The sequence below is a fragment of the Bison bison genome, unplaced genomic scaffold (assembly GCF_000754665.1).
Source record: "Bison bison bison isolate TAMUID 2011002044 unplaced genomic scaffold, Bison_UMD1.0 scf7180017864462, whole genome shotgun sequence".
In the NCBI taxonomy this organism is placed as follows: domain Eukaryota; kingdom Metazoa; phylum Chordata; class Mammalia; order Artiodactyla; family Bovidae; genus Bison; species Bison bison.
Window position 1 is genome coordinate 1,846,026 of NW_011495024.1, and position 27,480 is coordinate 1,873,505.

Genomic DNA, 27,480 nt, shown 5'->3' on the forward strand with positions numbered 1-27,480 from the left:
CATATATGGATGTGAGAGTTGGACTGTGAAGAAATCTAAGCACTGAAGAATTGATGTTTTTGAACTGTGGTGTTGGAGAAGACTCTTGAGAGTCCCTTGGACTGCAGGGAGATCCAACCAGTCCATTTTGAAGGAGATTAGCCCTGGGATTTCTTTGGAAGGAATGATGCTAAAGCTGAAACTCCAGTACTTTGGCCACCTCATGCCAAGAATTGACTCATTGGAAAAGACTCTGATGCTGGGAGGGATTGGGGGCAGAAGGAGAAGGGGACGACAGAGGATGAGATGGCTGGATGGCATCACTGACTCAATGGATGTAAGTCTGAGTGAACTCTGGGAGTTGGTGATGGACAGGGAGGCCTGGCGTGCTGCGATTCATGGGGTCCCAAAGAGTCGGACACGACTGAGCAACTGAACTGAACTGAACCACTCGACTCAACCTCAACTTTAAGCCATTGTATTATCTCCTTCATAATTCCAGCTGACCAGCTTTGAGTTTGCAGCGCTGAGAAAAGACTTATAATGAGGAAGCAAAACCAAGTGAAAACCACTGTGTATGGTTTCTCTTTGGAGATGACTGTGGCTCTGACTGAGGTCTGAATTGAGACGGGGATCCCTAAGCTTCCGGGCACCACATGGAACTCACGGGTCCAGCAGGATAGTTTTCAGTTTAGAGGGGAACAGTGACATCTGCCGGACATGGTGTAAACTGCTAGTTGCAGGTAGTTGAGTGTCATGATATTCCTCTTCTTTCCATGGTGTCACATACCTGCAAAACTGGGTTTTGGGTCACTCTTGTGCTGAAAGAAAAGCGAGTACTGTATCTCCTGAAAATCATCATGGAACAGGAAAAGGAGGGGTGGGGTCCATTCAGACTCCAGGGTTTGAAAAGTTGCGTAATGCGCAGCAGACACTAGTTTGACAGGACATAAATAATTATAAACTTGTTTGGCCCTAATTGCTTACTAAATGGTACTTTCTTTTGGCCTCGAGGCACTGCGGAGAATGACTGAAAAGCTAAGGGCCCCGTGAACTGAGAAAGTTTGGCAGCCTATGCCCCAGAACTTTGCTGCTGCCTTTCCTTCATTTCTGTGAATGTAATAGCTCATGACTTGCAGGTTGGTCTTAGTATTCCCCCAGAGGTTGTCAGATTTATGTTTACTTTTATAAATGCTTGTAAAATGACTTAGTGTATGTCACACTGTATTCTGAGGGTTTCACAAATACCAACCCACTAAATGATAGCATGTAAAAGTTGTAAAATATACATAATGTAAAATTTACCATCTTAACCATTTTTTTTTAATTTGGCTGCATCGGGTCTTCGTTGCAGCGTGTGGGGTCTTTTCGTTGCTGTATGCAGACTCGGTTGTAGTGCGTAAGCTGAGTTGCTCTGAGGCATGTGGGATCTTAGTTCCTGGACCAGGGATTGAGCCTGCATCCCCTGAATTGCATGGCAGATTCTTAACCGCTGGACCAACAGGGAAATCCCCATCTTAACTTAAGTGTATAGTTCAGTAGGGTTAGGTACATCCCACTGTTGTGTAACCAACAGCACTGTCCATCTTCAGGACCTTCTCTTCTTCCCAGACTGAAACCTTGCAGCCCTTAAACAGCAGCTCCACATCTCTCCCTCCCCCGGCCCGTGGCAGCCACCGTTCCACGTCTGTGTCTATGAAGTTGACTCTCATCTGCGTACCTCAGATAAATGCAGGCATATAGTGTTTGTCCTTTTGTGACTGGCCTCTTTCACATAGCATAATGTCTTCCAGGTTCACAAATGTTCCTTCCTTTTTAAGACTGAATAATACTCCGTCATATGGACTGACTGCACTTTATTCCTTGGTCAGTGGGCACTCGGGTTGCTTACATGTGACCCATTGTGAATAATGCCATCGTGATCACGGGCATGTGGATGTGCCATCTGAGGTGTAGAGATGTTAACACATCCAAGGCCAGAGGAGGGGTGGAATCAGGACTGAACGCAGGCAGTCTGAGTCCAGATCCTGTGTTCTAAACACTCTCCGGTGCTGTAACACTTGGGCTCTTTGGATGAACAGAACACAGATTCTCTACACTTAAAAAAGTGTCTCTGAGAGTATCTAAAAAGGCTACAGATACACACATGTGCTCTCTAGGCTATATCCCTAGAGAGATTTTGCCATGGGAGTACAAAAAGTATACAGTAGTGTGTCCTTTAGCACCGTTGGGAAAAATCTCCCTGTCACCAGCGGAGCAAATAAATCAACTGTGGTCTCTCTGCGGTGAGACTGCAGGTGTGAACGCGTGTATTCCAGAGCACGTGTCCATGTCGTCCCATCTCAGTGCTGAACAGGGTATTGGTGAGGCAGAAAGTTAGTCACAGGAAAATGAAAGTGAAGTCGCTCAGTCGTGTCCGACTCTCTGCGACCCCATGGACTGTAGCCCCCAGGCTCCTCCGTGCATGGGATTTTCCAGGCAAGAATATTGGAGTGGGCTGCCATTGCCAGGGGATCTTCCTGACCCAGGGATGGAACCCGGGTCTCCCGCACTGCAGGCAGACGCTTTACCATCTGAGCCACTAGGGAAGCCGTACGCTACCGTTCATGTCAAATTTTTTAATATTCAAAACTGCAATAACTGTTTAGGAACATGGAAATATAGTAAAACTATTAGAGTCAAATAGTAAACTATAAAAAAATAGTAAAACTATTAAGAAATGCTTAAGATTAAGCCAACACTGACCCCAGTGCCCTGGTCCCCTACAGGGAGTGGAGGACGAGAGGAGAGGGCAGTGGAAAGGGGCTCAAGAGGATTTCAGTGTTGTGTATAATGTTTGTGATGCTTTCTCTCTTTTTTTTTTTTCCAGTAAGGCTTTATTTCTTAAGTTGGGCGGTGGATACTGTTATTTCTGGTGCCTTTTTATGTATCTAAAATGCTTTTTAATTTTTTAAAGGGCCGATGGATAGCGTACATGTTTATGTCTGCATGTGAACTATGTGTTTTTCATACAGTCAGCTGAGCAAGTTGCAAGACGTTTCTTTGAGGAACTGCGCAGTAAATGGTGCTGGTGACAAAGGAGGAATTGCCAAAGCTTGTCCTAGTATCCTTTCCAGTAAGAACGTGTCACTGGGGTCAGGCTGGATTGGACACTGGAGCCAGACACCCTGGTTCCCTACCCGATGTCCGTTCTCCTAACGGGGACTTGGTTTCACCTGAGGTTGTCGCTGCTCGGGTAAATTGTTACCTTCCTAGACTATTTGCTTTCAAGTGGGATGTGGGACTCACTCGGACCGGGGAGAGGTAAAATGGAGCGTCTGAACGGGGCTTCTGGCCATTGCCCACCACCCTGCCCGCCCCCTCTTTGAGCACAGACAGAGGGTCCAGGGCTCGGCAGCCAGGCTGTGGGGCGAGAGCCATCCAGGGGAGCTGCGAAGGAAGGCACGGAGAGGGACTGGTGCTTTGGGTGGGACCCGGGGCCACTGCACCAGCCCCGACGGCCTTCCTGAGAGGGAGGGAAGTAAATCCTTTCCTTCATTAAGGTTCCTGCTCATGCAGCAATGCGGTTTGAAATCATACCTCAAAAACAAGCTTTTCCAAATTTGTCATCTATCTCTTGTAAGTGTGTTCTTTGTCTTTTGCCCTGTTTCTCTTATGCCCACACCTAAAAATAGAGGAGGTCAGTCTAAAAGAAAAATCATAATAAACTTGCCCTATTTTGTAGTCTGGTAGATTGGAGAAGGAAATGGCAACCCACTCCAGTATTCTTGCCTGGAGAATCCCAGGGACAGAGGAGCCTAGTGGGCTGCCGTCTGTGGGGTCGCACAGAGTCAGACACGACTGAAGCGACTTAGCAGCAGCAGCAGAGCACAGTTCAAGTGCTTCTTGGATCTGCTACAGTCCTAACAAACCTCAAATAAATGCATCTTTTGGCGTTAAAAACAAAAAGTGGCAAGTCAAATAGACTTTCTCTAACTTTAAAAGGTCTTCTCTCAATTCCTTAACCTGCCTCATCTCTGCATAATAGTTTATGCAAAAGACAGCAGCTCATAGGTCTCTCGACTGAGGAGATGCCTGATGAAGAGCTTTCTTTTAGCAAAATATTTCTAACCACTCTGACGCTACCTACCTTGTGATAGGAATTGAAGCATAGCTCCCCAAGCCAGTGTTTCAGAGGTGCAGTCCCTTGGCGCTGGGGTCTGCTGGGACTTGTGACCACTGGTCCTTTCTGCCCGTGAGTAGCGCCCCCACCCCACCTTTGCCCCAGATGCGGTCATTCCCTCTGCAGGTTAGGCAACAGAATCAGGGCATTGAGGTGGGTGTGGAATGGAGCTAGATATGGAGCAAAGTGCCACAGAAGTGCGTGGCGCATTCTATAATCTGCCTGGCCTCCTCCTAAATGGTTTCGGAAGACTGGGAATTGGGTGGTTCAACACTTCATTTTCAGCACAGAGAAAACCTCTGGTCAGCAGAGGGGTTTGGGTGTGCAGATCGGCTGATTGGAGTTGTCAGCAGTGTGCTGGGCAGTCAGCATCTTGCTTGTTTATACCGCTTTCTCCTGGGCAAGAATGTCCCCCAAGACATGAGGCAATGAGGTTTGCTGAGATAATCAAGTCACGGCCTATATTTGCAGACCCAGTGATGAATGCCTTGCACTTGCTGATTAAATTCTCGCCCGAAGTTGAAGGATTGCCTGGTGTGTTTAATCCAGTCATCGTTTCTAGACTGATCCTTCTCTCAGATCCTTCACTGAGCCAGGGCTGATGGTGGTGGGAGCATGTCAGATCGGAGAGCTTGGCTGGGAAGAGGTGTCTCTGAACTTGGGGAGGAGCCTCTGCTCACAGGAGTGAGAGTGACAGAGCTCCCAGGACTGTGTGCACTCAAGTGTGTGTGTGTGTGCGTGCACGCGTGCGTGTATGTGCATGTATGCGTGTGGGGCCACTACATCAGGTTGAAGTCCGAATACAGGTGGTCCCTGTGGAGAAGGAAGTGGCACCCCACTCCAGTACTCTTGCCTGGAAAATCCCAGGGACGGGTGAGCCTGGTGGGCTGCAGTCCGTGGGGTCTCGAAGAGTCGGACACAACTGAGCAACCTCACTTTCACTTTTCATTTTCATGCATTGGAGAAGGAAATGGCAACCCACTCCACTGTTCTTGCCTGGAGAATCCCAGGGACGGGGGAGCCTGGTGGGCTGCTGTCTATGGGGTCACACAGAGTCGGACACAACTGAAGCGACTTAGCAGCAGCAGCAGCAGCTGTGCTCTGGACAGGCTAGTAGAAATACATATAATTCTAGCTACACAATGGAAAGCACAAGTGAATGGAGAATGACTGTACATGAACCCTTTCCAACCAGCCTGATGGCCTGGAGTTAGCAGGACTGATGAGAATGAAGGGCAGTGGGGGTTTGACCACCGGTCACAAAAAGTGCCCAGCCCAGCCACTGAACGCTGGTCCGCGTCTAGGGTGGAGCAGCGGTCGGGGCATGGCAGCATGAGGGGCTTCAGTGCAGGGGCAGGAGGAAGGGCCCACGTCAGGGTCAGCCCCACTGCCCCTGTGGTGGCTTTGAGACCCTCAGAGTGAGCAGGTGGCCAAGTGGCTGGGGGAGGAGCTCGGGGGACTGGGCACACTCTGTATCTAGGTGGCCCACACTTATAGCCCTTTTTCCTTCCATGTGGATGGACACCTTCAGGTGGCCGCTGTTCTCCTAGTGGTAGAGGCCCAGCTTTTCTCTGCTGCTTTCTCCACTGACTGCCACTCTGCTGGCAGCAAGCCCTGGAGCGTGAACGAGCACCGTTCTGCTCCGTGTCTCAGCGTCACAGCATAAGAATCCTGCCCCCGGAGTTCTGAGTGTTATTCCCAAGCCTTCGTGCACTCTGTCCTTTCAGATCTCCTTAGGTCAGGAGCTGGCAAGCTGTCCCCTAAGGAGCCAGGGAATAAATACCTTAGGCCTGTGGCCAACCAGCAAACTGGGATATTGTGTGGATGCTTCCATGACCACCTCAAATGTAACCATTTAAAACTGTGAACACCGTCCTTAGCTCTCTGGCCTCAGTACGCCCACAGCGGCTGGAGCAGGGTACAGGCTCTGATTTGCCGGCCTGGCTGGGTTCATCCCCTTCTGGGCCTTTCCTCCACCTGTCTTCCCCTCTTCCTGCCTCCTTGTGGAGCTTCTTCATTGGGAAGTCTTTCCTCTCCAACCAGCCCTGTTGATGGATGCCACTATTTGTATTAAAAGTGACTTTCTCCATGTTTTACGGGCAATGATGCCTTGTTGCATTGGAGGCTATAAGAAAATGGGTTTGGGGCTGAGGCTGATTGGGATCTAAACTCACAGCCGTTGGCCCACACCAGGCAGCACGGTTACTGACTGCTCGGTTTTTTTCTTCAGTGAAAAAGCAAAATGCTGCCTGCACCTGGTGGGCCACCAGGGCCGTGGGCCGTTGTTCTTTGATTCTGGTCTCTTTTCCTCTGTCGCTGCTCCCCCTCAGTCTGTCTGGCAGGCTGAGGTGCCAGAGGTCAGCATGCCCAGGCTCAGACCTTTGACCCTCGGCCTTCCTGATGAGACGAGTCCAGCCTGCAGATGCCAGGCTCCTGCACTCCGGCCTCTGTCCCAGTCCTGTCTGTCTACTGTGTGCTACCTCTCTTGGGGTGCCTGCAGTCATCTCACACTGAAATGTCCCCTCAGACATGCTTCTCTGTAGTCTTTCTCCATAACGCGCAGTTCCAGTGACACCAGCCAAAACCCTCAGGGTTAATTTAACTCTTCCTTTTTTCTCGAATCTCATCTGAACCCACTGACAAGTCCCGTCAGCCTCTTCCCTCTGCTGCCCCTCTGGTTCAGGAGCCTCCCGCCTCCCCTTTCTGCTCTGTCTTCGTTTCCTTGCAGCGTGTCCCTTAGCAGTGCAGTAGAATGGCCTTTTAAAAGACCCGAGTGAGCCCACATCAGCAGCTCCCCTTGCAGGCAGAGACTAACAGAGACTTAGCCCTTTGTGATCTGACCTGGGCTCTGGGGCCTCCCTTCCAGTGCCTCCACCCTGTCTGCGCTGGCAGACACGAGCTTGCTGCCCCCACCACAGGCCAAACCCATTCCAACTTCAGGGCGTTTGCTCGTGTCGTCCCTTCTGCCCCGATGCTCTTCTCCAGGGTGGCATTCCCTCATTTCCTTCAGCTCTGCTCACAGGTCACCTTCTCGGTAAGGTGGCCTTCGTGAGCACTGTGTATAAATCCTCCCACACCTCCTTTGCTGCAGGCCCAGCTCTGTTACTCTGAGGCATGTCTGTAACTGGCACACCAGAGATGCACATGCTTTTGATGGGCGTGTTCACTGCTAGACACTTGGTTTCCAGTTGTTATTTGCAGGATAGAGGAAAAGTTTCCATACATACTGGAGTAGTGTGTACAGTCCTCCTGGAGCCGGTCCAGCCCTTCAGGCTTTCCTCTGCCTCTTGATGGCACGCACTGCCACCATCCCCTGTGGCATCTGCGGCCTTTCTCTGTCCTGGGTTACCCACTCTGGATTCCTGTACCAGGGATGGTGGGTATCACACCAACTCCATCCAGTCTACAGGGGACCCTCAGAATTCCAGGTCATTCTTAGCCCTTTTGAACATGTCTCCAAAGTAACTGCTCTTGACCCCCTGGAGGCACCTCTCCTTATTTGGGGTCCCTAGGGTGCAGAGTTCAGCAGTAACCCCTGGGAGGAGACGTGCGCTTGATGTAAGGCTGCTGGACAAATCAGTTACCATGTCTGTTGGGTCTTTTCCTTTTTTGTTTTTTTGATGGGGGAGTGATGCTGGAATGGATTATTGTTAGTGACATTCGGTTCGCACTCACTTGATTGCGTCTGCCTCAAGTGTGCAGTATGTGACAGTGCACCTTTCAGTTTCTAGATGAACACCTGGATGATTAAAAAGGGGTAAAAGTAATATGTGCTCGTGAAAAAATTTCAAGCAGACTAGAAAGTATAAAGTGAAAAGGTAAAAATCCCACATTCCAGAACCGAGGTAATGACTGTCTTGTCTCTTACGCATCTTTCCATATTACTGCTTCTTAACACGTGCATTTAGATATTAGAAGCATCGACTTGTCAAAAAATCTGTTGTCATCATGGGAAGAAGTTATAGATATTGCCGATCAGCTCAAGCACCTAGAAGTCCTTAATCTCAGGTATGAACTGGTGGTTGCCTAACTGCACATGATTATGAAGTCCTAATCTCTCCTGCTCCTTCACAGCATCTCTGTGGGAGTGAGGCGGGGAGGACAGCCGAGTTGAATTTATTGAAGTTTAACGTATTCTTTAATATTCTTTGATCCTAGTTTTTTAAATGGTCACATGAGGTGATTCATTAATAGGGAATGTGTTTTACTTTTGATTAGATGGAACATTAGGTTACCATGTCAAACTGGAAGGTCTTCATGTTTTTTTACAAGCCTGACCATAGAAGATGGGCCATCTGGGTACCTTGATATTTAACTGGGGAGAAGGAGATGTGATTAAAACTGCTTGTTCATTCTGAACCCTCTAGCCTTTAATTGCTTTAGGAATGAGTTATTTTAGTGGAGGTACTGTTTAATTCACTTCTGATAAGGGCTTTTCACTGAGCTCTGTATTTTACTGATGTTTGCCAAGCCTTCTTGAGTATCTGATTAGTTTTAATCTCAGGAGCTAACTTTCCAAGGGCTCAGCCAGGTTCCCCCTTTCACATCTGAGCCAGCCTCACACATACAGGAGAGTTGTACCTGACTCAGGCAGGTTCAGCAGAGCAGATAAACAGGCCTAAATTAATTATTCTTCCAAACAGAGCAAAGAGTATATTTTGACCCATAGTATCACCTCCTCTAGAAATAAGGGTTAATGTGCCTTATTTAATGATATTTTCCTTCAAAATGACAAGATATGGGGTACCTTCTGAAAAAAGATGTGGGATAACTTCTGAGATTAGGATCTTGAGAGGGAACTTAAAGGGCAGCAATTTATTTCGTCCATACTGACAGCAGGCTTTGTTCAGAAGCAAAATTCTAGCTCACAGTCCAGCACATCTGTAAGACTCTTGAGAGCAGGACTGAATTTTACAGCATGCAGAACAGCAGCTGACCTCACAGATCGCCGCCTGAGCCTCGTGTTTCAGATAATCTGCAGCCTCACCTGGCAGCCTAACCCTATGAACACACCTTTTCATGTCAGATACCAGTGAATTGTGTATTGTAACTATTAAAAATTAGGTAGTCTTGACACATTTTGTTTTTAATATAATTGCATTTTAAGGTTGAAACAAACCAGACCCCTCATGTTAAACCCCAAACTGTTGCCTTCGGTGACCATCTCAGCTGGGCTCCTCTGTCGCAATAATAAGCTTATCATGTCTTTTCTTCTACACAGTGAAAATAAACTAACATTTCCCTTGAGCTCACCATCTCCAACCGGAACATTTTCTACGCTGAAGGTTTTAGTCCTTAACCGGACAGGAATAACATGGGCAGAGGTAATTATGTCTCTTTGGTTTTGTTGTTCAGTTGCTCAGCTGTGTCTGACTCTTTGCTTTTTACCTAGTAATAAGTAGTTTTAAATTCTTGGTTAAAGGAGGGAGTGAAGCGCAGCGGTGGCTTCATTTTAATCATCCTGTTATCCAGATAACAAGGGTCTTTTAAACAGCCTAACAGAAGGGGTTACAAAATCCTCGTAGTTAGTAGAATTTTCTGTCTCTGAATCCACCCTCTCTTTCTTGGCTCCTCTGGTTAGTTCTGGTGTCTCCTGAGCGGTTTGCACCAAGTGCACGCCAAGCTTTGAAAAGCCTTTCAGCTCTCCCAATTTTCCCAGGAGTGATCTTAGGGCTGAGGCCGAGCCGCAAAAGGTTCTCATACCCTTTTCTTGTTTGGGGTTCAGCTCCTCGAAGCCACTGCTCAGGTACCCAGCTGGGTTTGAAAGTGGACTCGTGAGTCCTGGGCCGGGCTGCCTCTGCAATCTAGATCTGGTACTACTCGGCTCGGTCAGAGGTTGACTGACTCCACACATCGAGAACACTGCGATTTCAAACCAAGTGCGGATAAGTGCGCCCCAGCCAGGGTGTGCATCTGTGAAGTCCCGCCAGGGGGCCTCTGGAGGGACAAGTGGACTGCGATTTCAAACCAAGTGCGGATAAGTGCGCCCCAGCCAGGGTGTGCATCTGTGAAGTCCCGCCAGGGGGCCTCTGGAGGGACAAGTGGACTGCGATTTCAAACCAAGTGCGGATAAGTGCGCCCCAGCCAGGGTGTGCATCTGTGAAGTCCCGCCAGGGGGCCTCTGGAGGGACAAGTGGACTGCGATTTCAAACCAAGTGCGGATAAGTGCGCCCCAGCCAGGGTGTGCATCTGTGAAGTCCCGCCAGGGGGCCTCTGGAGGGACAAGTGGACTGCGATTTCAAACCAAGTGCGGATAAGTGCGCCCCAGCCAGGGTGTGCATCTGTGAAGTCCCGCCAGGGGGCCTCTGGAGGGACAAGTGGCCTTGTCCTTGGGCCGTCCGTGCCTCCACCGCCTGACTTCTTCCTTAAGGGCTTCTCCATGCAGAACGGGAAGGAAGGGCACAGTGGAGGTGGCAGTCCCGTCCAGTGAGAAAGTGTAAAAACAGTTATGGAGAAAGTTTGTCCTATTAGCACGTTCTCTATAAACCCAGATTGGCATCGAGACATGAGGAAAGGTGTTTAACATCAGTTTCCTTCTGTTGGTTAAGTGAACTGTATCTAATAATGAGAATGTGGTAGTTACCATCCCCAGTTCCGCTTTGTACAGGTCAGGATATGCCTGGATGACGGGCGGATGCCTACCCTGATGGGTTCCGGGTGCCCGAAGTTTGTGCTCCCGTTATTGAAGCTCGGTCCCGTAACACCATAGTCGTATCAGCTGTCCGCCAGCACTCCTCGGAGAAGGCAATGGCACCCCACTCCAGTACTCTTGACTGGAAAATCCCAGGGACGGAGCAGCCTGGTAGGCTGCAGTCCGTGGGGTTGCTATGAGTTGGACATGACTGAGCGACTTCACTTTCACGCATTGGAGAAGGAAATGGCAACCCACTCCAGTGTTCTTGCCTAGAGAATCCCAGGGACGGGGTAGCCTGGTGGGCTGCCGTCTATGGGGTCGCACAGAGTCGGACACGACTGAAGCGACTTAGCAGCAGTAGCAACCAGCACTCCTGGCCTGAGACAGAATCTGTAACAAAATGTCCAAAGGCATTTATTTCTAAAACAGGAGCCACACTGAATTCATGTGGAAGTTCTAGTAATAAACACACGGGGGAGTGACTGAGGCCTCTTCACCCTGACTCGAGTTTCCCCTCAGGTGCTCCACTGTGCCTCTGGCTGGCCTGTCCTTGAGAAGCTGTACCTTGAATCTAACAATATCGTCATTTCAGAAAGGTAACCAGGGTTTACATCAATGCATCTGTCACCATTTAGCCATTCTTTTTATTTTTAGTTCAAAACATTTACATTTATTGAAATACTAGTTTTTCCAAACATCAAGAGTAAAGAGATATAATCACATTCTCCGAGAAGTAGCTGTATATCATTTAGTCATTCTGAAGAAATAAATGCTCCTAATTATACCTAATTTTTAGAAGAATTTTCAAATAAGAAAAACACTTACTATTCACTGCCCCCTCAAATTAGACTGTCAATTCAAACTTCACTAAGAGGTTCTAATTGAGGAAACCCCATCAGAGTAAAAGTTTTAAGTTAAATGTTTTTAAGCTTTGAATTGTATTAGTTTTACATATGTAATTTCTAAGTGGAAGTTCTGTAGGATGACCTGTAAGGATTAAATAATGGATTTTAAATTAGCATTATCTGCTCAAGGTCAGTGTACCAATGTACAGCCCTCCACACCCCCAGTTTTGCATCCATAGATCCAACCAACCACAGATTGAAAATACTCAGGAAAAAAAAAATTTCAGAGAGTTCCTTAAAAGCCAAACTTGAATTTGCCATGCACTGGAACTGTTTACATCGTATTAGGTGTTTTAAGTACTCTACAGGTGATTTATAATATATGTAGGTTATAGGCAAAGACTGCGTCATTTTCTATAAGGGACTTAGCATCCTCAGGTTGTGGTATCCTTAGGGGTCCTGGAACTAATTCCCCAGGGATACCTAGGGATGACCCTGTATGTAAAAAAAGCTTGTTGTCTTGTCAGTTTCATAGGTTGTCGCCTAATCCTCCTCTCTTGTTGGTATCATTAGCGTGTAAAATAAACATGGACAAGTTTATAGCAAATTCTCCAAGGAGTCCAATGAATGAAATTACTGTTCAGAATGATTCTATTTATTTATTATATAGACACAGTTTTTTAAAAAAAACTTTTAATTTTGGATTCACATACATTTATAAGATGTATATATGTAGCCAGAGATCACCTGTACCCATTCCCCAGTTTCCCCCACTGGTAACATCTTGCAGAGCTATGGTCAGTATCACAGCTAGGACCCTGGCCTGGTCAAGATAAGAACATTCCCATCACCCCCAGGATCCTTTATGGGGCCTTTTATAATATCATACCCTTGCCTCCCACCCCACCCCCACACCCCTGATCTCTCCTTAACACCAGAGCCAGGTATTTTAAGGCTGTATCTTTGAAAACAAATCTGTGTGAAAAAATTTTTATCTTCCATACAGGCCAACTGATGTTCTACAGACAGTGAAGCTGTTAGACCTTTCCTCTAATCAATTAATTGATGAAAACCAGCTGTTTCTCATAGCGTATCTGCCCAGGTAACCTGCTCCTAAAATGCCTGTTACAATAGAATTTAGTAGATTTTTAGTGAATGGATCCTATGCTGTATATACTTTCTCAGTGGAAATATAGTGATGATGGAAATCCCAAATTCAGTTAATTCCCTTTGGGAAATTTTTATTTGAATTCACGAAATGACTTGTCAACCACGTACAATGTAGTCTGTGCCTGTACTGTGACACTCGAAGGATGAATATTTTGGCCCTGATGCTAATATCACAAGTTTTCATTCAGTGAGCTTGGGGAAGTCCCTGTCTCTTTCCTGAGACCCATTCAGCACCTGGCACAGCAGGAGGCACCCGGTGTTGTTTTGGTGACTCAGAATCCATCAGAAGGTGGCACAGCAAGTCTGCTTTGTGTGCCCTACGTTGGACTTTATGGTTCCTAAGCATCTCACACAGGATGAAAACCTAGGGTGTAGGAAAACATGTACATACAGATCTAGTCTGCTCGGATAGCACGTAGCATTTTATATTGTTCTGTGTGATCAAATTGCATGTTTTTACGTTTCAGATTAGAACAACTCATCCTCTCTGACATTGGAATCTCCTCTATACATTTTCCGGACGCTGGAATCGGTACCTAAGATTACCCAGTCCCCCTCCCCCGGCTGCCCCAGCCTCCAGCTTTCTCTCCCTTCTGCTGTGTAACTTAATGCTCTCTCTTCTAGGGTGCAAAACCTCCATGTTTCCTTCCTTGCAGTACCTTGTACTAAATGACAATCAGATAGCGCAGGTAAGAGTGTCCTCAGAACGTGTGCACTGCGTTACTTATTTCCACTCTCGGGATGCTGTTTGTAGGCTCCTGCTCTTAAGGAATATTTTAAGTTGAAAGAGAAACACTTCCTCAGAGTGAAACTCCTCATATAAACCCATACGTCAGTTTCCACAGCACAGTTGTAAAGTACGTGGTCTTCCTGGTGGGTGCTCGCTGTGGGATGAAATTCCTTGTCTCCGATGGAACTGGGGGCTTGCTTTTCTGCTACTGGTTCAAATACTCTGTTGAAAAGTTAGCCTGAAACATGTTTTTTTCATGTGTTTTGGATTTCAGTGGTCCTTTATGAACGAGCTGGATAAGTTGCAGAGTCTGCACGCGCTGTCCTGCACGAGAAACCCCCTGACTGAAGGCAGCAAAGATGCCCAGACCACACGGCAGTTCATCATCGCCAGGATCGGTCAGCTGAGGACCCTGAACAAGTGTGCAGTGAGTGCCAGTGTCCTGGGGAGGTATTTCTTAAACTGGAAATGAAATGGTCCAGTGTAAGAGACGCTGGAGCTGAGGATCATAAAAGCAGTCAGATATCGTTTCCTTCAAATGGTATTATCCACGTGCACTTGAGTCGTGGCAGTTCTTTCTGGCCTAGCAGGTGGGGTTACACTCGGACGCCTGCAGAGAAACCACTCTTCGGCTGCTCCAGTCCAATTTATTGTCACTTAGCAGGGCTGGGCGGCAGAATACTAGGAACTCTCTCAGTAAGTCAGCTACTCCAGCCCAACAACCTCATGCTGTGGCCTCGGGCCTCAGGCAGGCTCCGTCCAGAAACTGGTCCGTGGGCAGATACACTCATGAAGAAAAGGATAAAACTGAGATCTGTTGTTCTTTTTGAATAAACTCATGGATCTACAAATGTTAAAAAGGAAAGGCAGAAATTTGTCTCGTTGCCTCAGTTTTATTATTCTCTCCGGGTAGGCAGTGGAGAAGGATAGGGTGCCAGACACACGTATTAGAAAAATGCTTTAATAGATTTGCTTTTTTCTCACATCCCTGTAGATTGAACCAGAGGAGAGGCGTGGGGCTGAGCTTGATTACCGAAAAGCATTTGGAAATGAATGGAAAAAGGCCGGGGGACATCAGGATCCAGAGAAAAACAGGCCAAATGAGGAATTTCTCGCAGCCCATCCTAGATACCAGGCACTCTGCCTCAGTACGTACTGTGCGCCAGGGCCCTCGCCTGGGCATGGGGGATCCCCACTGGGACAGGGTTTCCTGTGGGTGTTAGAGGAGGTCCTCCGTGTTGTTGCTTTTCTCCGTTGGGCATCTAAATGGACAAGAGGGGCTCCTGCAGCTCTCGGGGAGCAGGTAATTACTTAAACAGTTGTCTTTAGAGAAGGCACATCTGCAGCACCTCAGCGGGGGAGGGGAGAGCAGCTCTTCACCAGAAGCTTGTCTCTTCACGCACTCACCCAGCTTTCAGTTTCAGGAGGGTGGGTACTGCTTCCTCCTTTTAGGAAGGGCAGGAAGGACTCCAGGTCATCCCAACCCTGGCTGTACTCTGGGGAATCTTTTTAATGAAGAGCATTTAATGTGGAACCTAGGCACTGGTATTCTTTGAAGCTCTGCGGGTAATTTTATCGTTCATGAGTTGCACATTGTCTTCCTGAGTGCTCGCCCATCCTGGCGCCTGGTGGGCAAGGCGCTTCCTGACCTGCTCCAGCCTGGCTCCCTGGACACCGACACTCTGACTCCAGGGCTCCTTGTCCTTGATGTACTTTCCATTTTGTTTTGACTTCATTTTTATTCCAAATTTCACTTTTATGCAGTTTCTCTTTTATATCTTTCCTAATATGAGCTCACTGCGTAAACGCTTCAGGCTGAAACATCTTTGAGGAAGAAAAGCTGCCTGTGGGAATCGCTTTCAGATTACTCCATTAGCTGGCCCGACTTCCTGGCCACTTGAGGTGAATTCTGAATCACTCAGGGGCAGGGAGGTGAAGGATCTAAAGCTGCCCTGCAGGTATGGCTCAGGTCTCCCCTCCTGCCATGGTCTGGCCAAAGGTGGACGGGCAGTCCCTCCTCCTCCTCTTTCTACCTTGCGTAGAGGCTGCTTTTCTTGGCAGTGTACCTGGCTTCCAGTGGTGGTTCTGAGCACCCAAGCCAGCACTGCGCATACTGGCTGAAACCTAGTGACAGAGCCCATGAGTGTTTTTCTCAGGATCCAGAAGGACAGGAACTATGACCAAAGGTGAAATTTTGCATCCAAGTACCTGCAGGCACAGCCTCACCAGTCTCTCGGGACAGTGTCTCCCAGGATCAGTGATGTGACATGCAGATGACAGAAGGGTTCCAGGCTTGGAAGCGGTTGCCGTCTGTCCTTACCCTCCAAAAAATACAGTAACCAAGTAACCAGATAAAGGAAGCAGAGCCCAGGTTCCCATCCCAGTCGCAGCTGGGTTCATCCTGGGACAAGAAAAGGCTAGGTTGACACTTACCTATACATTTCTTCCCACCCCACCCCACCCCCCACAGTGGCCTTTTGGTTTATCATCCTTCTTTTTCTTTTTTATTTCTTCTTAAACAGAATATGGTGCACCTGAAGATGGGGAACTGAAAACACAACAACCATTTTTGCTCAAAAACCAGCTACTAAGTAAGAACTCCACGTTCAAAGACTGCTGATTTATATTCGAGTCCTTAGATGCTAAAACAGATGGTGATGAGTGAAAGTTGCTCAGTCATGTCTGACTCTTTGCGACCTCATGGATTATACAGTCCATGGACTTCTCCAGGCCAGAATACTGGAGTGGGGAGCTGTTCCCTTCTCCAGGGGATCTTCCCAACCCAGGGATGAAACACAGGTCTCCCACACTGTGGGTGGATTCTTTACCACCTGAGCCACCGAGGAAGCCCTGATGATGACCTAATAAGGATTGTTTTTTTCTCTTAAGTAAATATCTAGACAGGCACTTTAATTTTTAAAGAAACGATCTCAAACATACCTACATTCTAATGTTGAACATACTTATTTAACAGTGTTATAAATGTAGGAAGTATCTGAATAGTGAGTTGAACTCTGATTTGGAAATTCATAAACTTAAAAACCTAGGTAACTGTCAGGAAAGAAGTACTTAAGGGAAAAGGGAAAGCAGTAGAATGTTGGTCCAGCTATTTTTGTTGCTGTAATTCAGTGAAGTAGTAATAGAAGGAATTTCTATTCCTGCTCCTTTAGTGGGATCTGAGCTGCATTCTTTGGTCACTGCTGTTAATATGTGTATGATTTAAACCCTTCCTCCAGCAGGGCTCAATTAATGTCAGTCTTTTTACTTTCAAGCACTGAAGATAAAATATCCCAATCAACATGATCAGAAAGTCATAGAGAAACAACTGCCGGGTAAGAATGGATGTCTCTCTCCCCTCTTTCTGCTTTTGAATCGCTGGCCCTCCCATGAGGCAGCTAGAAGCAGAACAGTTCATTCAGAGTGTGGGCTTTTACAGCTTCTAAGTGTTCACTAGTCTTCTACATTCTGAAGTACAATTGATCATGCTAAAACTACTCCTCCTGTGCGCGCCTCCCCCCAGAAAGTTCGAGTCTCCCGTAGCTTCTTGGCTTGTCTGGAGAACAGTTTTAGAATCAGGAGCCCCTGTGTGCGGTTACTTCTTTACCCAGAGGAGGAGCCTAAGGGCTCGCCCTTCAGGGGCTCCCACAGGCCCCCTGCTGGCTAGTTCTCACAAGGCTGCTCTGGGGGCTCTTCTGGGCCAGAGAAACAGTGGCGCTGGCTTGAGTGCTTGCTACTCCTTACCAGTCAGGAGCCCCTGCAGAGATAGCTCGTGGACACTGTTTAATGGACACATTTGAAATAGTTTTCTCTCAAAAGATCAGTGTAACTTACCTTTCACTCAAAAGAGAAACATAGTCTGACTCTTAAGATTAAACTTGATTCACAGTTAAATACTAAAATATAAACAGCTTAAATTTAGCGCAGTGAGGACTTGAAGAAGTAAAATATCGTAAATGACTCTAGTGAAATACCTTTCTATTTGCCTGTCAGTGCAGTGAATTCACATTGATTTTTATCAAATAAAATAAGGTTATCCTGGTATTCTTTATGGAAGGCTTTTGTTGTGCCCAAAGAAATACCTTTACGATTGAAAACCATCATCTAATAGCAACTTACCAGTATTGCTCCATTTTTCCTTACTAGCAACCCAGTTTCTATTCCTGTGACATGTAATTTTGCTACTGTTACACAATGCTGAATTAAAATTAGTGGTTCCCCTTCATTTCTGTTTTCAAACTTAAATACTGCCAGTAAGGACCCTAATGGGAACAGGCAAGTGAGAGAGGACCAGAACTTTTTGTTAATATAATTGATTTTGGACATGTTTGCATTTTTCCTTTTACATGAAGTCAACTTGCAGGAATGCTCTTATTAGGTCTGTGTTCCTCTAACTGGGGCTGTCCTTTCCCCCTGGAACAGTCACCGTGTTCATGGGCTGAGCTTTATTCACCTTCAAGTAGAATTAACAGATTAGACTAATATGGAGAAATTATATGTAATAATTATGCTATAAACAATTTAAATCTGAGTCGTATATTCTCTAAACTCAGCAGTCGGGAGTTATTAACCCATCACTAACCACCCTGTGAACAAGGAAAGCCAGTCTACCTAAACCCTTTGAAAGGACAAGATTATCCATATTCACAAATAAAAGAGCAAACTATGTCGATCGACATTATAAATGTCCATTTAGTGTCTGTTTTCAATACATAAACAAGAAAAGGCAAGTTTTTATTCTAAAATAAAGATAACATTTATTATCACAAGTTGCATAAAGACACAGCTTTTACAAAAATGTTTGATAGAAAAATATTTTTCTGAATACATGTGATATCTGTAGGAACACCACACTATTGCTGTAGTTCCAGCTAAAGCTTCAGAAAAACTATTTCTCATAATCAGAATTTCCAATATTTACCACAGCCCATCTTTGGAAAGAAGTTCATAGTGTTTTCTGAACAAGCCAAAGCATGTCCTCATTCGGTTACACCCCTGGGCCCAGTGGTCTCCTGCATGTGTGTGCTGCACACCACGGCGATTAGACTGGGAGCACGTGGGTGTGCTGCACACACACACACCACGGCAATTAGACTGGGAGCACGCGGGGCAGTAGTCTACACACCTCACTTTACAGAGGAGGGAACTAAGGCCAGAGAGACTGATACAAGTCCTCACCGAGCCCAAACCTGACGCCAGCATCCTTTAAGTAAGTAATCACAGGTTTAAAAAGTTAATGATTTCACTCACATTTACTTCTGTGCTGAGAATGATTTCTGGTTTATTCAGAATGAGGAGGAAATATTAAATACCACAGACATGATACGAAAAGTCATCATCAAAGGGCACTTAGGTCTGACATCAGCTCCGTTTTCCCACAGCCTCCGAACAAGCCCCTAAGTGGTGTGACACCCTGGTCTGGTGGCCCTCGCTGGGTGTGAGCTGTCCCCTGGTCGTTGCTTGGGTAAACGGAGTACGGAAGGACAGTGACAGCTCTCATTACCATTGTGGCCTTGGCGCGTGAGCTCGTCTTACAGGTAGCTGTCACCTGCGAGAACTGATGTTTTTCTTTTCCTTGACAGACTCCATGACAGTCCAAAAGGTGAAAGGCTTGCTGTCACGTCTCCTCAAAGTTCCTGTGTCAGAACTTCTGTTGTCCTACGAGAGTCCCAAAGTAAGTTGCCCAGAAAAAAACGCAAAGTCAAGCTGAGTTTCCCACAGTATGACTCACTGTTAAACTAAGTCTTCATGCAACATGGTTTGGTTCTGAATAGAAACCATACATCTTTGTTGGGGTGTGTGTGGGTATATGTGTTTTGCCACATCTGTCTTAATCACCCCACCTCTCTGCTCTAATTTTAGATGCCGGGCAAAGAGGTTGAACTAGAAAATGACCTACAGCCATTACAGTTCTACTCTGTGGAAAATGGAGACTGTCTCTTAGTGCGATGGTAACAGCAACCAATAAAATTCAGAGGTTTGACAATGTAGCATGACTGGGTTTCACTGAAAATAAATGACATCTTGGGACAATTCTTTCCCAAACAAAAGAGGTTTACAACTTGCTCTAAGTATAGAATAGATGTATTTTTTCATAGGGAAGAAAACATTTCTAGGCATGTATATAACAGCAATAATAAAGGCTTTGCACCTACTAATGATTTTCAGATTTTATTTCATAGTTCATGACTGTATTTCATTATGAGATGTAAGTACTAAATAGAACCTCACTAGTCTAAAAATCTGAAGTTAATGATGTATTCATAAGTATTAATGGAATGCTCTATTCATACATTGGTTTAAAAGATTACTAAAATGATTTGGCTGATTTGGGAAAATCTTTAAACTGAAGAAAGCATATCCTCTATGTAATATATATGCTATGATCTCTCTTCTTAGTTGCACTGTTTTTAGAGAATTCACAAAAATTATGTGCTTTTCCCTACAGTTATACCCTAAACTGAGCATACATTCTTTCTAAGGAAGATTATATTAGGTAAACATTTTACAATGGAAGAAAGCAAAATTAATTGTTTCATCTATTTAGAAATATCTTTTCCTATGGCATTAAAACCCTGAGAGGTATGATTTTACTTATATTCATAAAACTTTAGCATTAAAAAAAGTATTAATATAGCTGTGATCTTCAGGATTTATGTTAAATGGCAAAAGAATACTTGGAACTTAGTCTACTGAATGAATTTAAAACCAAGGTCCAGATGTGAGAAATACAGTGGTTCCTTTTCAGGTTGCCCACTTCATTCAGAGATTTACAAAATCTGACCTGATTTCCAGAAACCCCCACTGTGGTGTAAGTGACCACAGGTCACACAGCATGAGTTCTTTTTGGCCTGTAATTATCCTACTTAGCTGTCTAGAGCTAGTCTGCATTCCAGGCTGAAATTCAGACTGGAATACTCAACATTTCTGAACTAGGCCAAGTTTTAACCAAAATGATAGGTAATGAATTACTAACTAGAAATGATGCAATAGGACTCAGGAATATTGTTTTTACAAACAATTTGGTATTTTTCAAGTGAGCTTCCAATATATAAGTTTTCCTTGCACTACAGTTATCTGTTGTTTTTTAAAAAGAAAATTTTGTGCAAATGTTAAGAAATATCACATTGGTGAGAAGTGAAAGTGCCAGCCGAGAATTATCCTGAAAGACCGTATAATCTGCGGCCAAACCTCAGGCTTCTGCTCAGCCAGTCATTCGCCCACCTTGACCTTTAACACAGAAGATCGACCTCATCATCCTCTTCCTTCGCACCGACAAGGGTCACCGCAAAGCTCCTTTAGTCTCCACAGCTGCGCGAGCTCCTGAGGAGAGTACTGCGGGGAAGACAGCATTCCTGGTTCACAGGTCTTCTCACAGAGCCACAGGCTGTCCTGTTGGAACACAAAATGCAGGCTGACCCCCTGCTGCAGACAGAACGGGTGTTCAGGGGCACTTCCGGAGCCCGCTGAGGTGGTGGTCATTTCAAAGACGAGCACGTGTGCGAACGCACTCAACTTATGGGGCACAGGGAGAGGGCACGGCAGTGACCCTGAGACCCTGGAACAAAGAAACAGTGTGGGAACCACAAATGCAGCGTCTCATCTTTGCTACTGGAGAAAAGCTGGCCCAACAGCACTGTGAACAAGAGCAAGTGTTCTGGACAACCGGTTACGGTATTTGGGGGGACAGAACCAGGGCTTTCTAGGTATTATCCAGTTTAGTTCTCACAATAACCTGTGAGCTAGGAATTATTTCCTTGTCATGAATGAGAAACTCAGTGAAGAAACTTGCTCCAGGTCACAGTGAAGTTCATGCTGGCAGGCTGAGTAGGAAAGGAATAAAAAGGAGTCTTATCAGAGTTCAGGTTCTCACCCACCAGCCTACTTCCCAGCTCCATGGACTGGCTTCTGCTTCCAATAATATCAGAGTACAGATTCCATTCAATTTGAGAACATAAAAAGGAAGGACATAATAATCAGACTCCTTCCCACAGACAGCTGTGGCCCTGATGGCTGAGCACCTCCAGGGGTATTAAAGGAAATGGGAGGCTTTCTGTCTCTGCCCTGACCTTAGGTGGGTTGGGGAGGGTCTCCCCTGAGCCCCCACTTAGGTGGGCACACTGCTGGGGTCTCATTCTGTGGAACCGTCTCACGGCCAGGATCTGAAGTCAGCCAACTCCTGTAAGTTTTAAAGCTGCAAAGAATTGAATGAAATGTATAAAAACGTATAAACACTTGACTCATTGTGGGTAGGACAACTTCCATTTAAAACACTTCCTTTTTGCTTTATGAGACCCTGGCCAATGATGGTGAATTAAATCAAGTGCACAGTTGTTACAAGACTTTGCATTCACAGTTTCTGCCCAAGGCTGGATAAGAGAAACCTCACTTACCTCTTCCGAGCCCTGCGGCCAGCCCTGCTCAGGCTTGCTCACCTGGTATCTTTTAGGTCCTATGGCTGCCATCCAAATGCCCATGCTTACATCTTCACCCTACACATGCCCCAGAAGGTTCAGAAAGTAAACATTTCAGTGCTGCCTCATTGGTTAAGACAGTGTCACACCCACTCCCACATGTACTCTTTGTGCTTATTTTCTAATTACTCTAGTATGAAATGCTGAGCATGTTTTAACACTGATACACAAAGTAAAAGCTGCTGGTCATCATTCACATGAAGCAAACACGCCACCATGAAGTGAGACTATACACTAAGCAGGCGGCCAGCCCCTCTGCATGGACCTTAAACTTCCAGCACCAACAGTATGAAAGATACTGTGGATCTGAGACCCAGGCAGAGCTGTTTTATTGACACTGTCACCAGAATCAGCAAAAAAAAAAAAAAAAAGAAAGCTTATATTCATAAGAAGGAAGACTAAGCACACTGAAGACTAAACCTTTACACTCCTCCAGGGACTATGCCTTTAAATACAGGCTGAAAATGTAAGAAGTTACGTTCAAAGACGACTTAGGAATAAGATTTACAGCCAAGGTTTAAGGGATAGAAGTGTATCCCTAACCTCTGAGGGCTGCTGATTCCTATATAGAAGGAATACCATACATTCCCCAAGGGAAGCTGCTCTGCTTTTAGGGCTGAAATACGAGGTCGAGTTAAAAAAAAAAAAATAAAAAACCTGCTTGATGAGTGGACTTTTAGGTCAGAAGTCCTTAATTACCTGGTAGGTCTTCAATCTCCCCGAGTTGCCAGCAAGCCAGTGGACGATGTCCCTGGAGATAACATACCCTGACCCACATGCAAAAGCGGGGTATGCAGGGCTGGGGTACTCCAGCTCCTGCCACTTCCCAGTTCGGTCAACTGCCCAGTTCAGTCTGAAACTAAGATTGAAAGTGAGTCAGCTTCTGTTGTTTGGACACAGGTCCTCCCTACCACTAGCTAAGCCTGAGTCCTTAACTGACACCACAAAGGAACAAATTACAGAAGCAAGGAAAGAAGAGGTTATTTTTTTAGTCTTAAGGGATTAAGTATCTAGTGGTGTTTTTTATATAAAGACTGGTATGTTAAATTCTCTCATGGAGTTTCCGAATCATCTTGCATAGATATATTTAAAAAATAAATGAAAAATAAATCACTACTCCATATTTAGAGACATAGCAAATGGTTTCAGAAATGTATCATACATTTAAGGAAGAGCAGCTTCTAATTTCAGTAGTACCTGTAGGGCACGGTGATGAAAGTCACGTTAATTTCCCCCCTTCATTACATTAGCCTGAGATTTTCCATTTAAAAGTTTTTTCCCCTTTAATTGTAAATTAATAAAACATAGTAACTCAGGAGCCTAACAGGGAAATTTCCTATCTCAGCCATATTTTTTTAACTACATGTGCTCAGTACATGAAATGAACATCGATGGGCTAACAATGTTTAACTTACTTTCCCCACCAAAAATTAGGCCCGTCCAGATTCTTGAGGGCGATTCTATTAAACACAGCTTCCAAGTCTATATAACAGTCGTCATCTGTCTTTAGCAACAAATCAAAGCTGGTTGTTTCCACAGTCCTGTTGGCGAAAAGAGGGATACAGAGTCAGGGCACCCCTCCAGTATCAAGAGCACCTGCCCTAAGAGGAGACGGCTGCTGCCAACGAGTCCTCACTCGATGTTAGCAGAGTGGCCCAGCAGACGGGGGCCAAGCCGATCTGAAAGGTGTTAAGGACAAGAACATGATGGAAAAAAAGATTTGGCTTAGATGGAACATACAGTCAAATGCTTCTTAGGCCTTGCGCAGGTCAGGCCAGCGTGTCTGTCAAGCAGCAGAACTTTGCCCCTTGCATTCCTAACAAGAGGCCCAGGGTGAGGACACAGGTCCTTTCACAGAACACCGGCGCACGGAAGAATGTGTTCTTTGCTGCCATCTATACTGTACTCGCGTTTTATGGTGTTTAAAAAGCTGAGTTAAAACACTGAAATACATTTCCCCTTAGAAACGATCTTCAGTAGTTCAGCCATCACCAACGACCTTCTGGAAGGCACAAAAGGGTGACTTCATTTATCTAGACGTTAAAAAGTACCTAATGGCAACTACAGACGAAACTGACTCTTCAGTTTCACACTGCCAACCCCTGCACCTCTTTGTTAAAAAACCCAGTCTTGGTAAGTAAGAACCAGTAAGATGACAGAAATTTGAACTAAGAAATCTGGAGAAAAGGTTTCATTAGGTCACAAAATGGTGAATTTTAACAACAGATCCACAACCGAAAGCATAACCCTATGTTTCTCAAGTTTTATTTTCCGTTAATAGCAGAAGATATACATACTATTTACTTGCTAATCAGAAATAAACTTCCGTGATAAGGGACACTGAGGTCACTGATGGAGCCCCTGGATAAAGATGAATGAATAACAAAGATGTCATTTACAGTGTGGAGGGTCGACTGGGACGAGTGGGAAGCGGGTCTGGACACGCAGCCTGTTAATAGATCGCTGCAGTGTCCTGGCAGACATGAGGGCCCAGAAGAGACAGTGGCAGAGAGACTAAGATCACAGAGACATGCAAGCAGAAAAGACAAAACCTGAACTTCCACGGTGGAGAATCAGCTCCCTATAGAAAGCCCTAGAACTCCGCAGTCCTGATCTCCACCACCTGGACCTCCACTACCCCTCCTCACCTCTTCACGTCCTTGCCTTGGCCCCACCAGCAGAAGCCCATCAGTGGCCTCGAGCTAAAAGAAGGTTTTTCTCACTACAGCTGTCAAACTTAATCCTGGTGTTCTGGGCATACCCACACCTCCATCTCTCTTTTATGTCTGCCCTCTACCCACAAGAGGACTCCAAAATTATACTGACTAGCCCCAGCTATGAAACTACATAAATGAATTTAACTGTCTACCCCTCAGGACCAGAAGTTGGTAATTTCCCATGAGCAACAGAGAAGAACAGAAGGGACAGCCTTTGGGGCTCATCAAGCAACAAGCTCTCTGATAAAGTTTTAAAAAAAGACAAAAGATGTACGTATACTTAATGTGTTTGAAGACAGAGTTTGAAGGTTTTACATCTATAGTCAGTGTAGACAGTATCAGAGGCTCAACAGAAAGTTATGGGACTCTAGAGTAACTTAGTAATATTAACAACTACTTGTATTCAATTAATAAGTTACTATATACTTACTGTTGGTATTAAAAGGAATTACAACCAAGACCCAAGAAATACTGGAGGGTCTGGGAAGTAACAATATGGTAGACTCTAAGGGTTGTTGAATTTCATCTTACTAAAGGTTTTGGAATCAGGGCAGGTAGTTTTTCAATGAGTGGAGGACAGAACAGAAATACAATGTGGATGTTCAGCTGAACAGAACTCAGATCAGTAACCTGGGTGTGAGTGACTGTAAATGGGAGATATTAGGTGGGTGGGGATGAAAACCACTTTCAAACTCACTGATTTTCACCTAATGTTGGCTCCAGACAACTATGGAAAAGCAGGAATGACTCAAAGTGAGCCATCTTTTACCTTGCTTTTGATTAATAGCACTCACATTATGGATCTGCTAAGAGAAAGAAGGCACCATTTCAGAAGATTAGTCCTCACAAAGAACTAGGGGATGACTGATCACACCACAGGTACTCAGGGCTCTTAGGTTAGTTTGTTTAAAAAAATCTCAGTGGTTTGATGTTATTGATAAACTGCTTCTACATCAAAAGAAAAATAAAACAACACCTACCCAACATTTTTATAACATACCATCTATAGAAGTTCAGTAATTTTGCAGGAACATTTCGATAAGTGTCGACAACATCCACAAACACAATGTCGTCATAGAGGCTGCTTTCTTCCTTTAGTAAGGCATCCTCCTCGTGGAGATTATGTATATGATCGAGAAGTCTTCGAGGGCGAGAATGAAGGGTTTTTAAAAGAGCATCGCCTTCTAAAAGGAGAGAGGGGGTTTCAGGATGGGGAGCATGTGTACACCCGTGGCGGATTCATGTTGATGTATGGCAAAACCAATACAATATTGTAAAGTAATTAACCTCCAATTAAAATTAAAAAAAGTAAAAGAAAAATAATAGAAAATAAAAATAAAAAGAGTTGGAAAAAAGAGCTACTGTAAGCTTAAGACCTAGAACTTGTAACATTATCACACTAATTCTCCTCCCAAGGCAACCTAACAGAAAACATTTGTTAGGGATTTTGAGGGAGGGAAACCAGGACTCCCACACACTGTTGGTGGGAGGATAAACTAGGGGCTCACTGTGGGGAGCAATTCCGCAACACCTGGTTAGGCTGAAGGTGTCCGACTGTGTGCCTCACTAAGTCCAATTGTAGGTACGTTCCCAGAGACGTTATTTCACACGGTCACAAGGGTATTTATGGCAGCACGTTTGTGACAGTGATAAATGGAACCAGTCTAAATGCCTACCAATAAGAATGGCTAAATCATGGTATATTCACATAATGGGATACAGCAGTTAAACAAATTAACCTGCAGAGCAGCACTACTCACAACAGCCAAGACAGGGGAACAACCTAATGTCCACTGACAGATGAATGGGTAAAGATATGGTACATATATACAGTGCAACACTGCTCAGCACAGAAAAGAATGATACAGCCATCTGCAGCCACATGGATGGACCTAGAAATTATCATTCTAAGTGAGGTAAGAAAGCAAGGGACAAATTCCACATGGTATCACTTATATGTAGGCTCTAAAAACAGTACAAATGAAATTATTTACAAAACAGAAACATTCACAGACACAGAAAACAGACCTGTGGTTGCCAAGAGGGAAAGGGAGGAGAGCGGGATAGACCGGGAGTTTGGGGTTAGCAGATGCAAACTATGTATATAGAGAATAGATACACAACAAGGTCCTACTGGGTAGCACAAGGAACTGTACTCCGTATCCTGCGATAAACCACAATGGAAGGGAATATGAAAAAGAAGCACATATGTGTATATACACACACACACACACACACACATATATATCTAACCGAAACTTTCTGTACAGCAGAAATTAACACATTATAAATCAACTATACTTCAATAAAATATATTTTTAAAAAATCAACCTGATCTTGGATGTTAATAGGAACAGCACTAAAAAATAATGCTGAGTGAAAAAACGTATTTTGCTGATTGCTATATATACTACAGGTATAAATTATGAGACACTTTAATCAAAGCTGTACGTTATAGGAGAAAGTAGGATAGTAAGACTGGGAAGGATGCACGCGAGCTTTAGGACAGTGGTGTCCGCTCCGAGGGGAGCAGGAGGAGCAGAGGTGGGAAGTCCTAGGAGGGAGGGGCTTCTACTGTATCGGAAATGCTTCATTTCTCCAAAAAAAAGCAAACATGAAAAAATGTAAACATTTATTAGTTCTAAGCAACAAGGACACGAGTGTTTCTTAATAGCACTGTTTCTGGATTATCTATGCTATTCCATAATAAAAATGATTACCAATGTGCTTAAAAGACATTTTAATTACCATCTCACAAGCTAATGAATCATT

General features: G+C 45.1%; 2 protein-coding genes across 4 annotated transcripts in view; one reads left to right on the forward strand and one right to left on the reverse strand.

Moving 5' to 3' along the window:
* TBCE (tubulin folding cofactor E) overlaps window positions 1–19,507 on the forward strand; it is a 90,572-nt gene extending 71,065 nt beyond the window's left edge. For 2 of the 3 annotated variants that reach the window (XM_010860095.1, XM_010860096.1), the window contains exons 5-17: window positions 2,994–3,082; window positions 8,050–8,149; window positions 9,363–9,465; window positions 11,295–11,371; window positions 12,627–12,722; window positions 13,258–13,322; window positions 13,415–13,479; window positions 13,795–13,947; window positions 14,515–14,668; window positions 16,043–16,111; window positions 16,793–16,852; window positions 19,100–19,191; window positions 19,380–19,507. In XM_010860095.1, the coding sequence (XP_010858397.1) occupies window positions 2,994–3,082; window positions 8,050–8,149; window positions 9,363–9,465; window positions 11,295–11,371; window positions 12,627–12,722; window positions 13,258–13,322; window positions 13,415–13,479; window positions 13,795–13,947; window positions 14,515–14,668; window positions 16,043–16,111; window positions 16,793–16,852; window positions 19,100–19,191; window positions 19,380–19,472 (1,216 nt within the window). In that variant the 3' untranslated portion in view covers window positions 19,473–19,507. Of the gene's footprint in view, window positions 1–2,935; window positions 3,083–8,049; window positions 8,150–9,362; window positions 9,466–11,294; window positions 11,372–12,626; window positions 12,723–13,257; window positions 13,323–13,414; window positions 13,480–13,794; window positions 13,948–14,514; window positions 14,669–16,042; window positions 16,112–16,792; window positions 16,853–19,099; window positions 19,192–19,379 lie in introns of all 3 variants that reach the window. The other variant, XM_010860097.1, reaches the window with a different exon arrangement.
* The window catches only part of B3GALNT2 (beta-1,3-N-acetylgalactosaminyltransferase 2), a gene marked incomplete at its 5' end in the record, with an annotated part of 66,490 nt that continues 57,258 nt past the window's right edge, over window positions 18,249–27,480 (reverse strand). Inside the window, 6 exons of the mRNA XM_010860093.1 lie at window positions 18,249–19,175; window positions 20,742–20,909; window positions 21,953–22,009; window positions 22,691–22,850; window positions 23,407–23,532; window positions 25,709–25,892. Of these exons, the coding sequence (XP_010858395.1) occupies window positions 20,772–20,909; window positions 21,953–22,009; window positions 22,691–22,850; window positions 23,407–23,532; window positions 25,709–25,892 (665 nt within the window). The remainder of the gene's footprint in view (window positions 19,176–20,741; window positions 20,910–21,952; window positions 22,010–22,690; window positions 22,851–23,406; window positions 23,533–25,708; window positions 25,893–27,480) is intronic.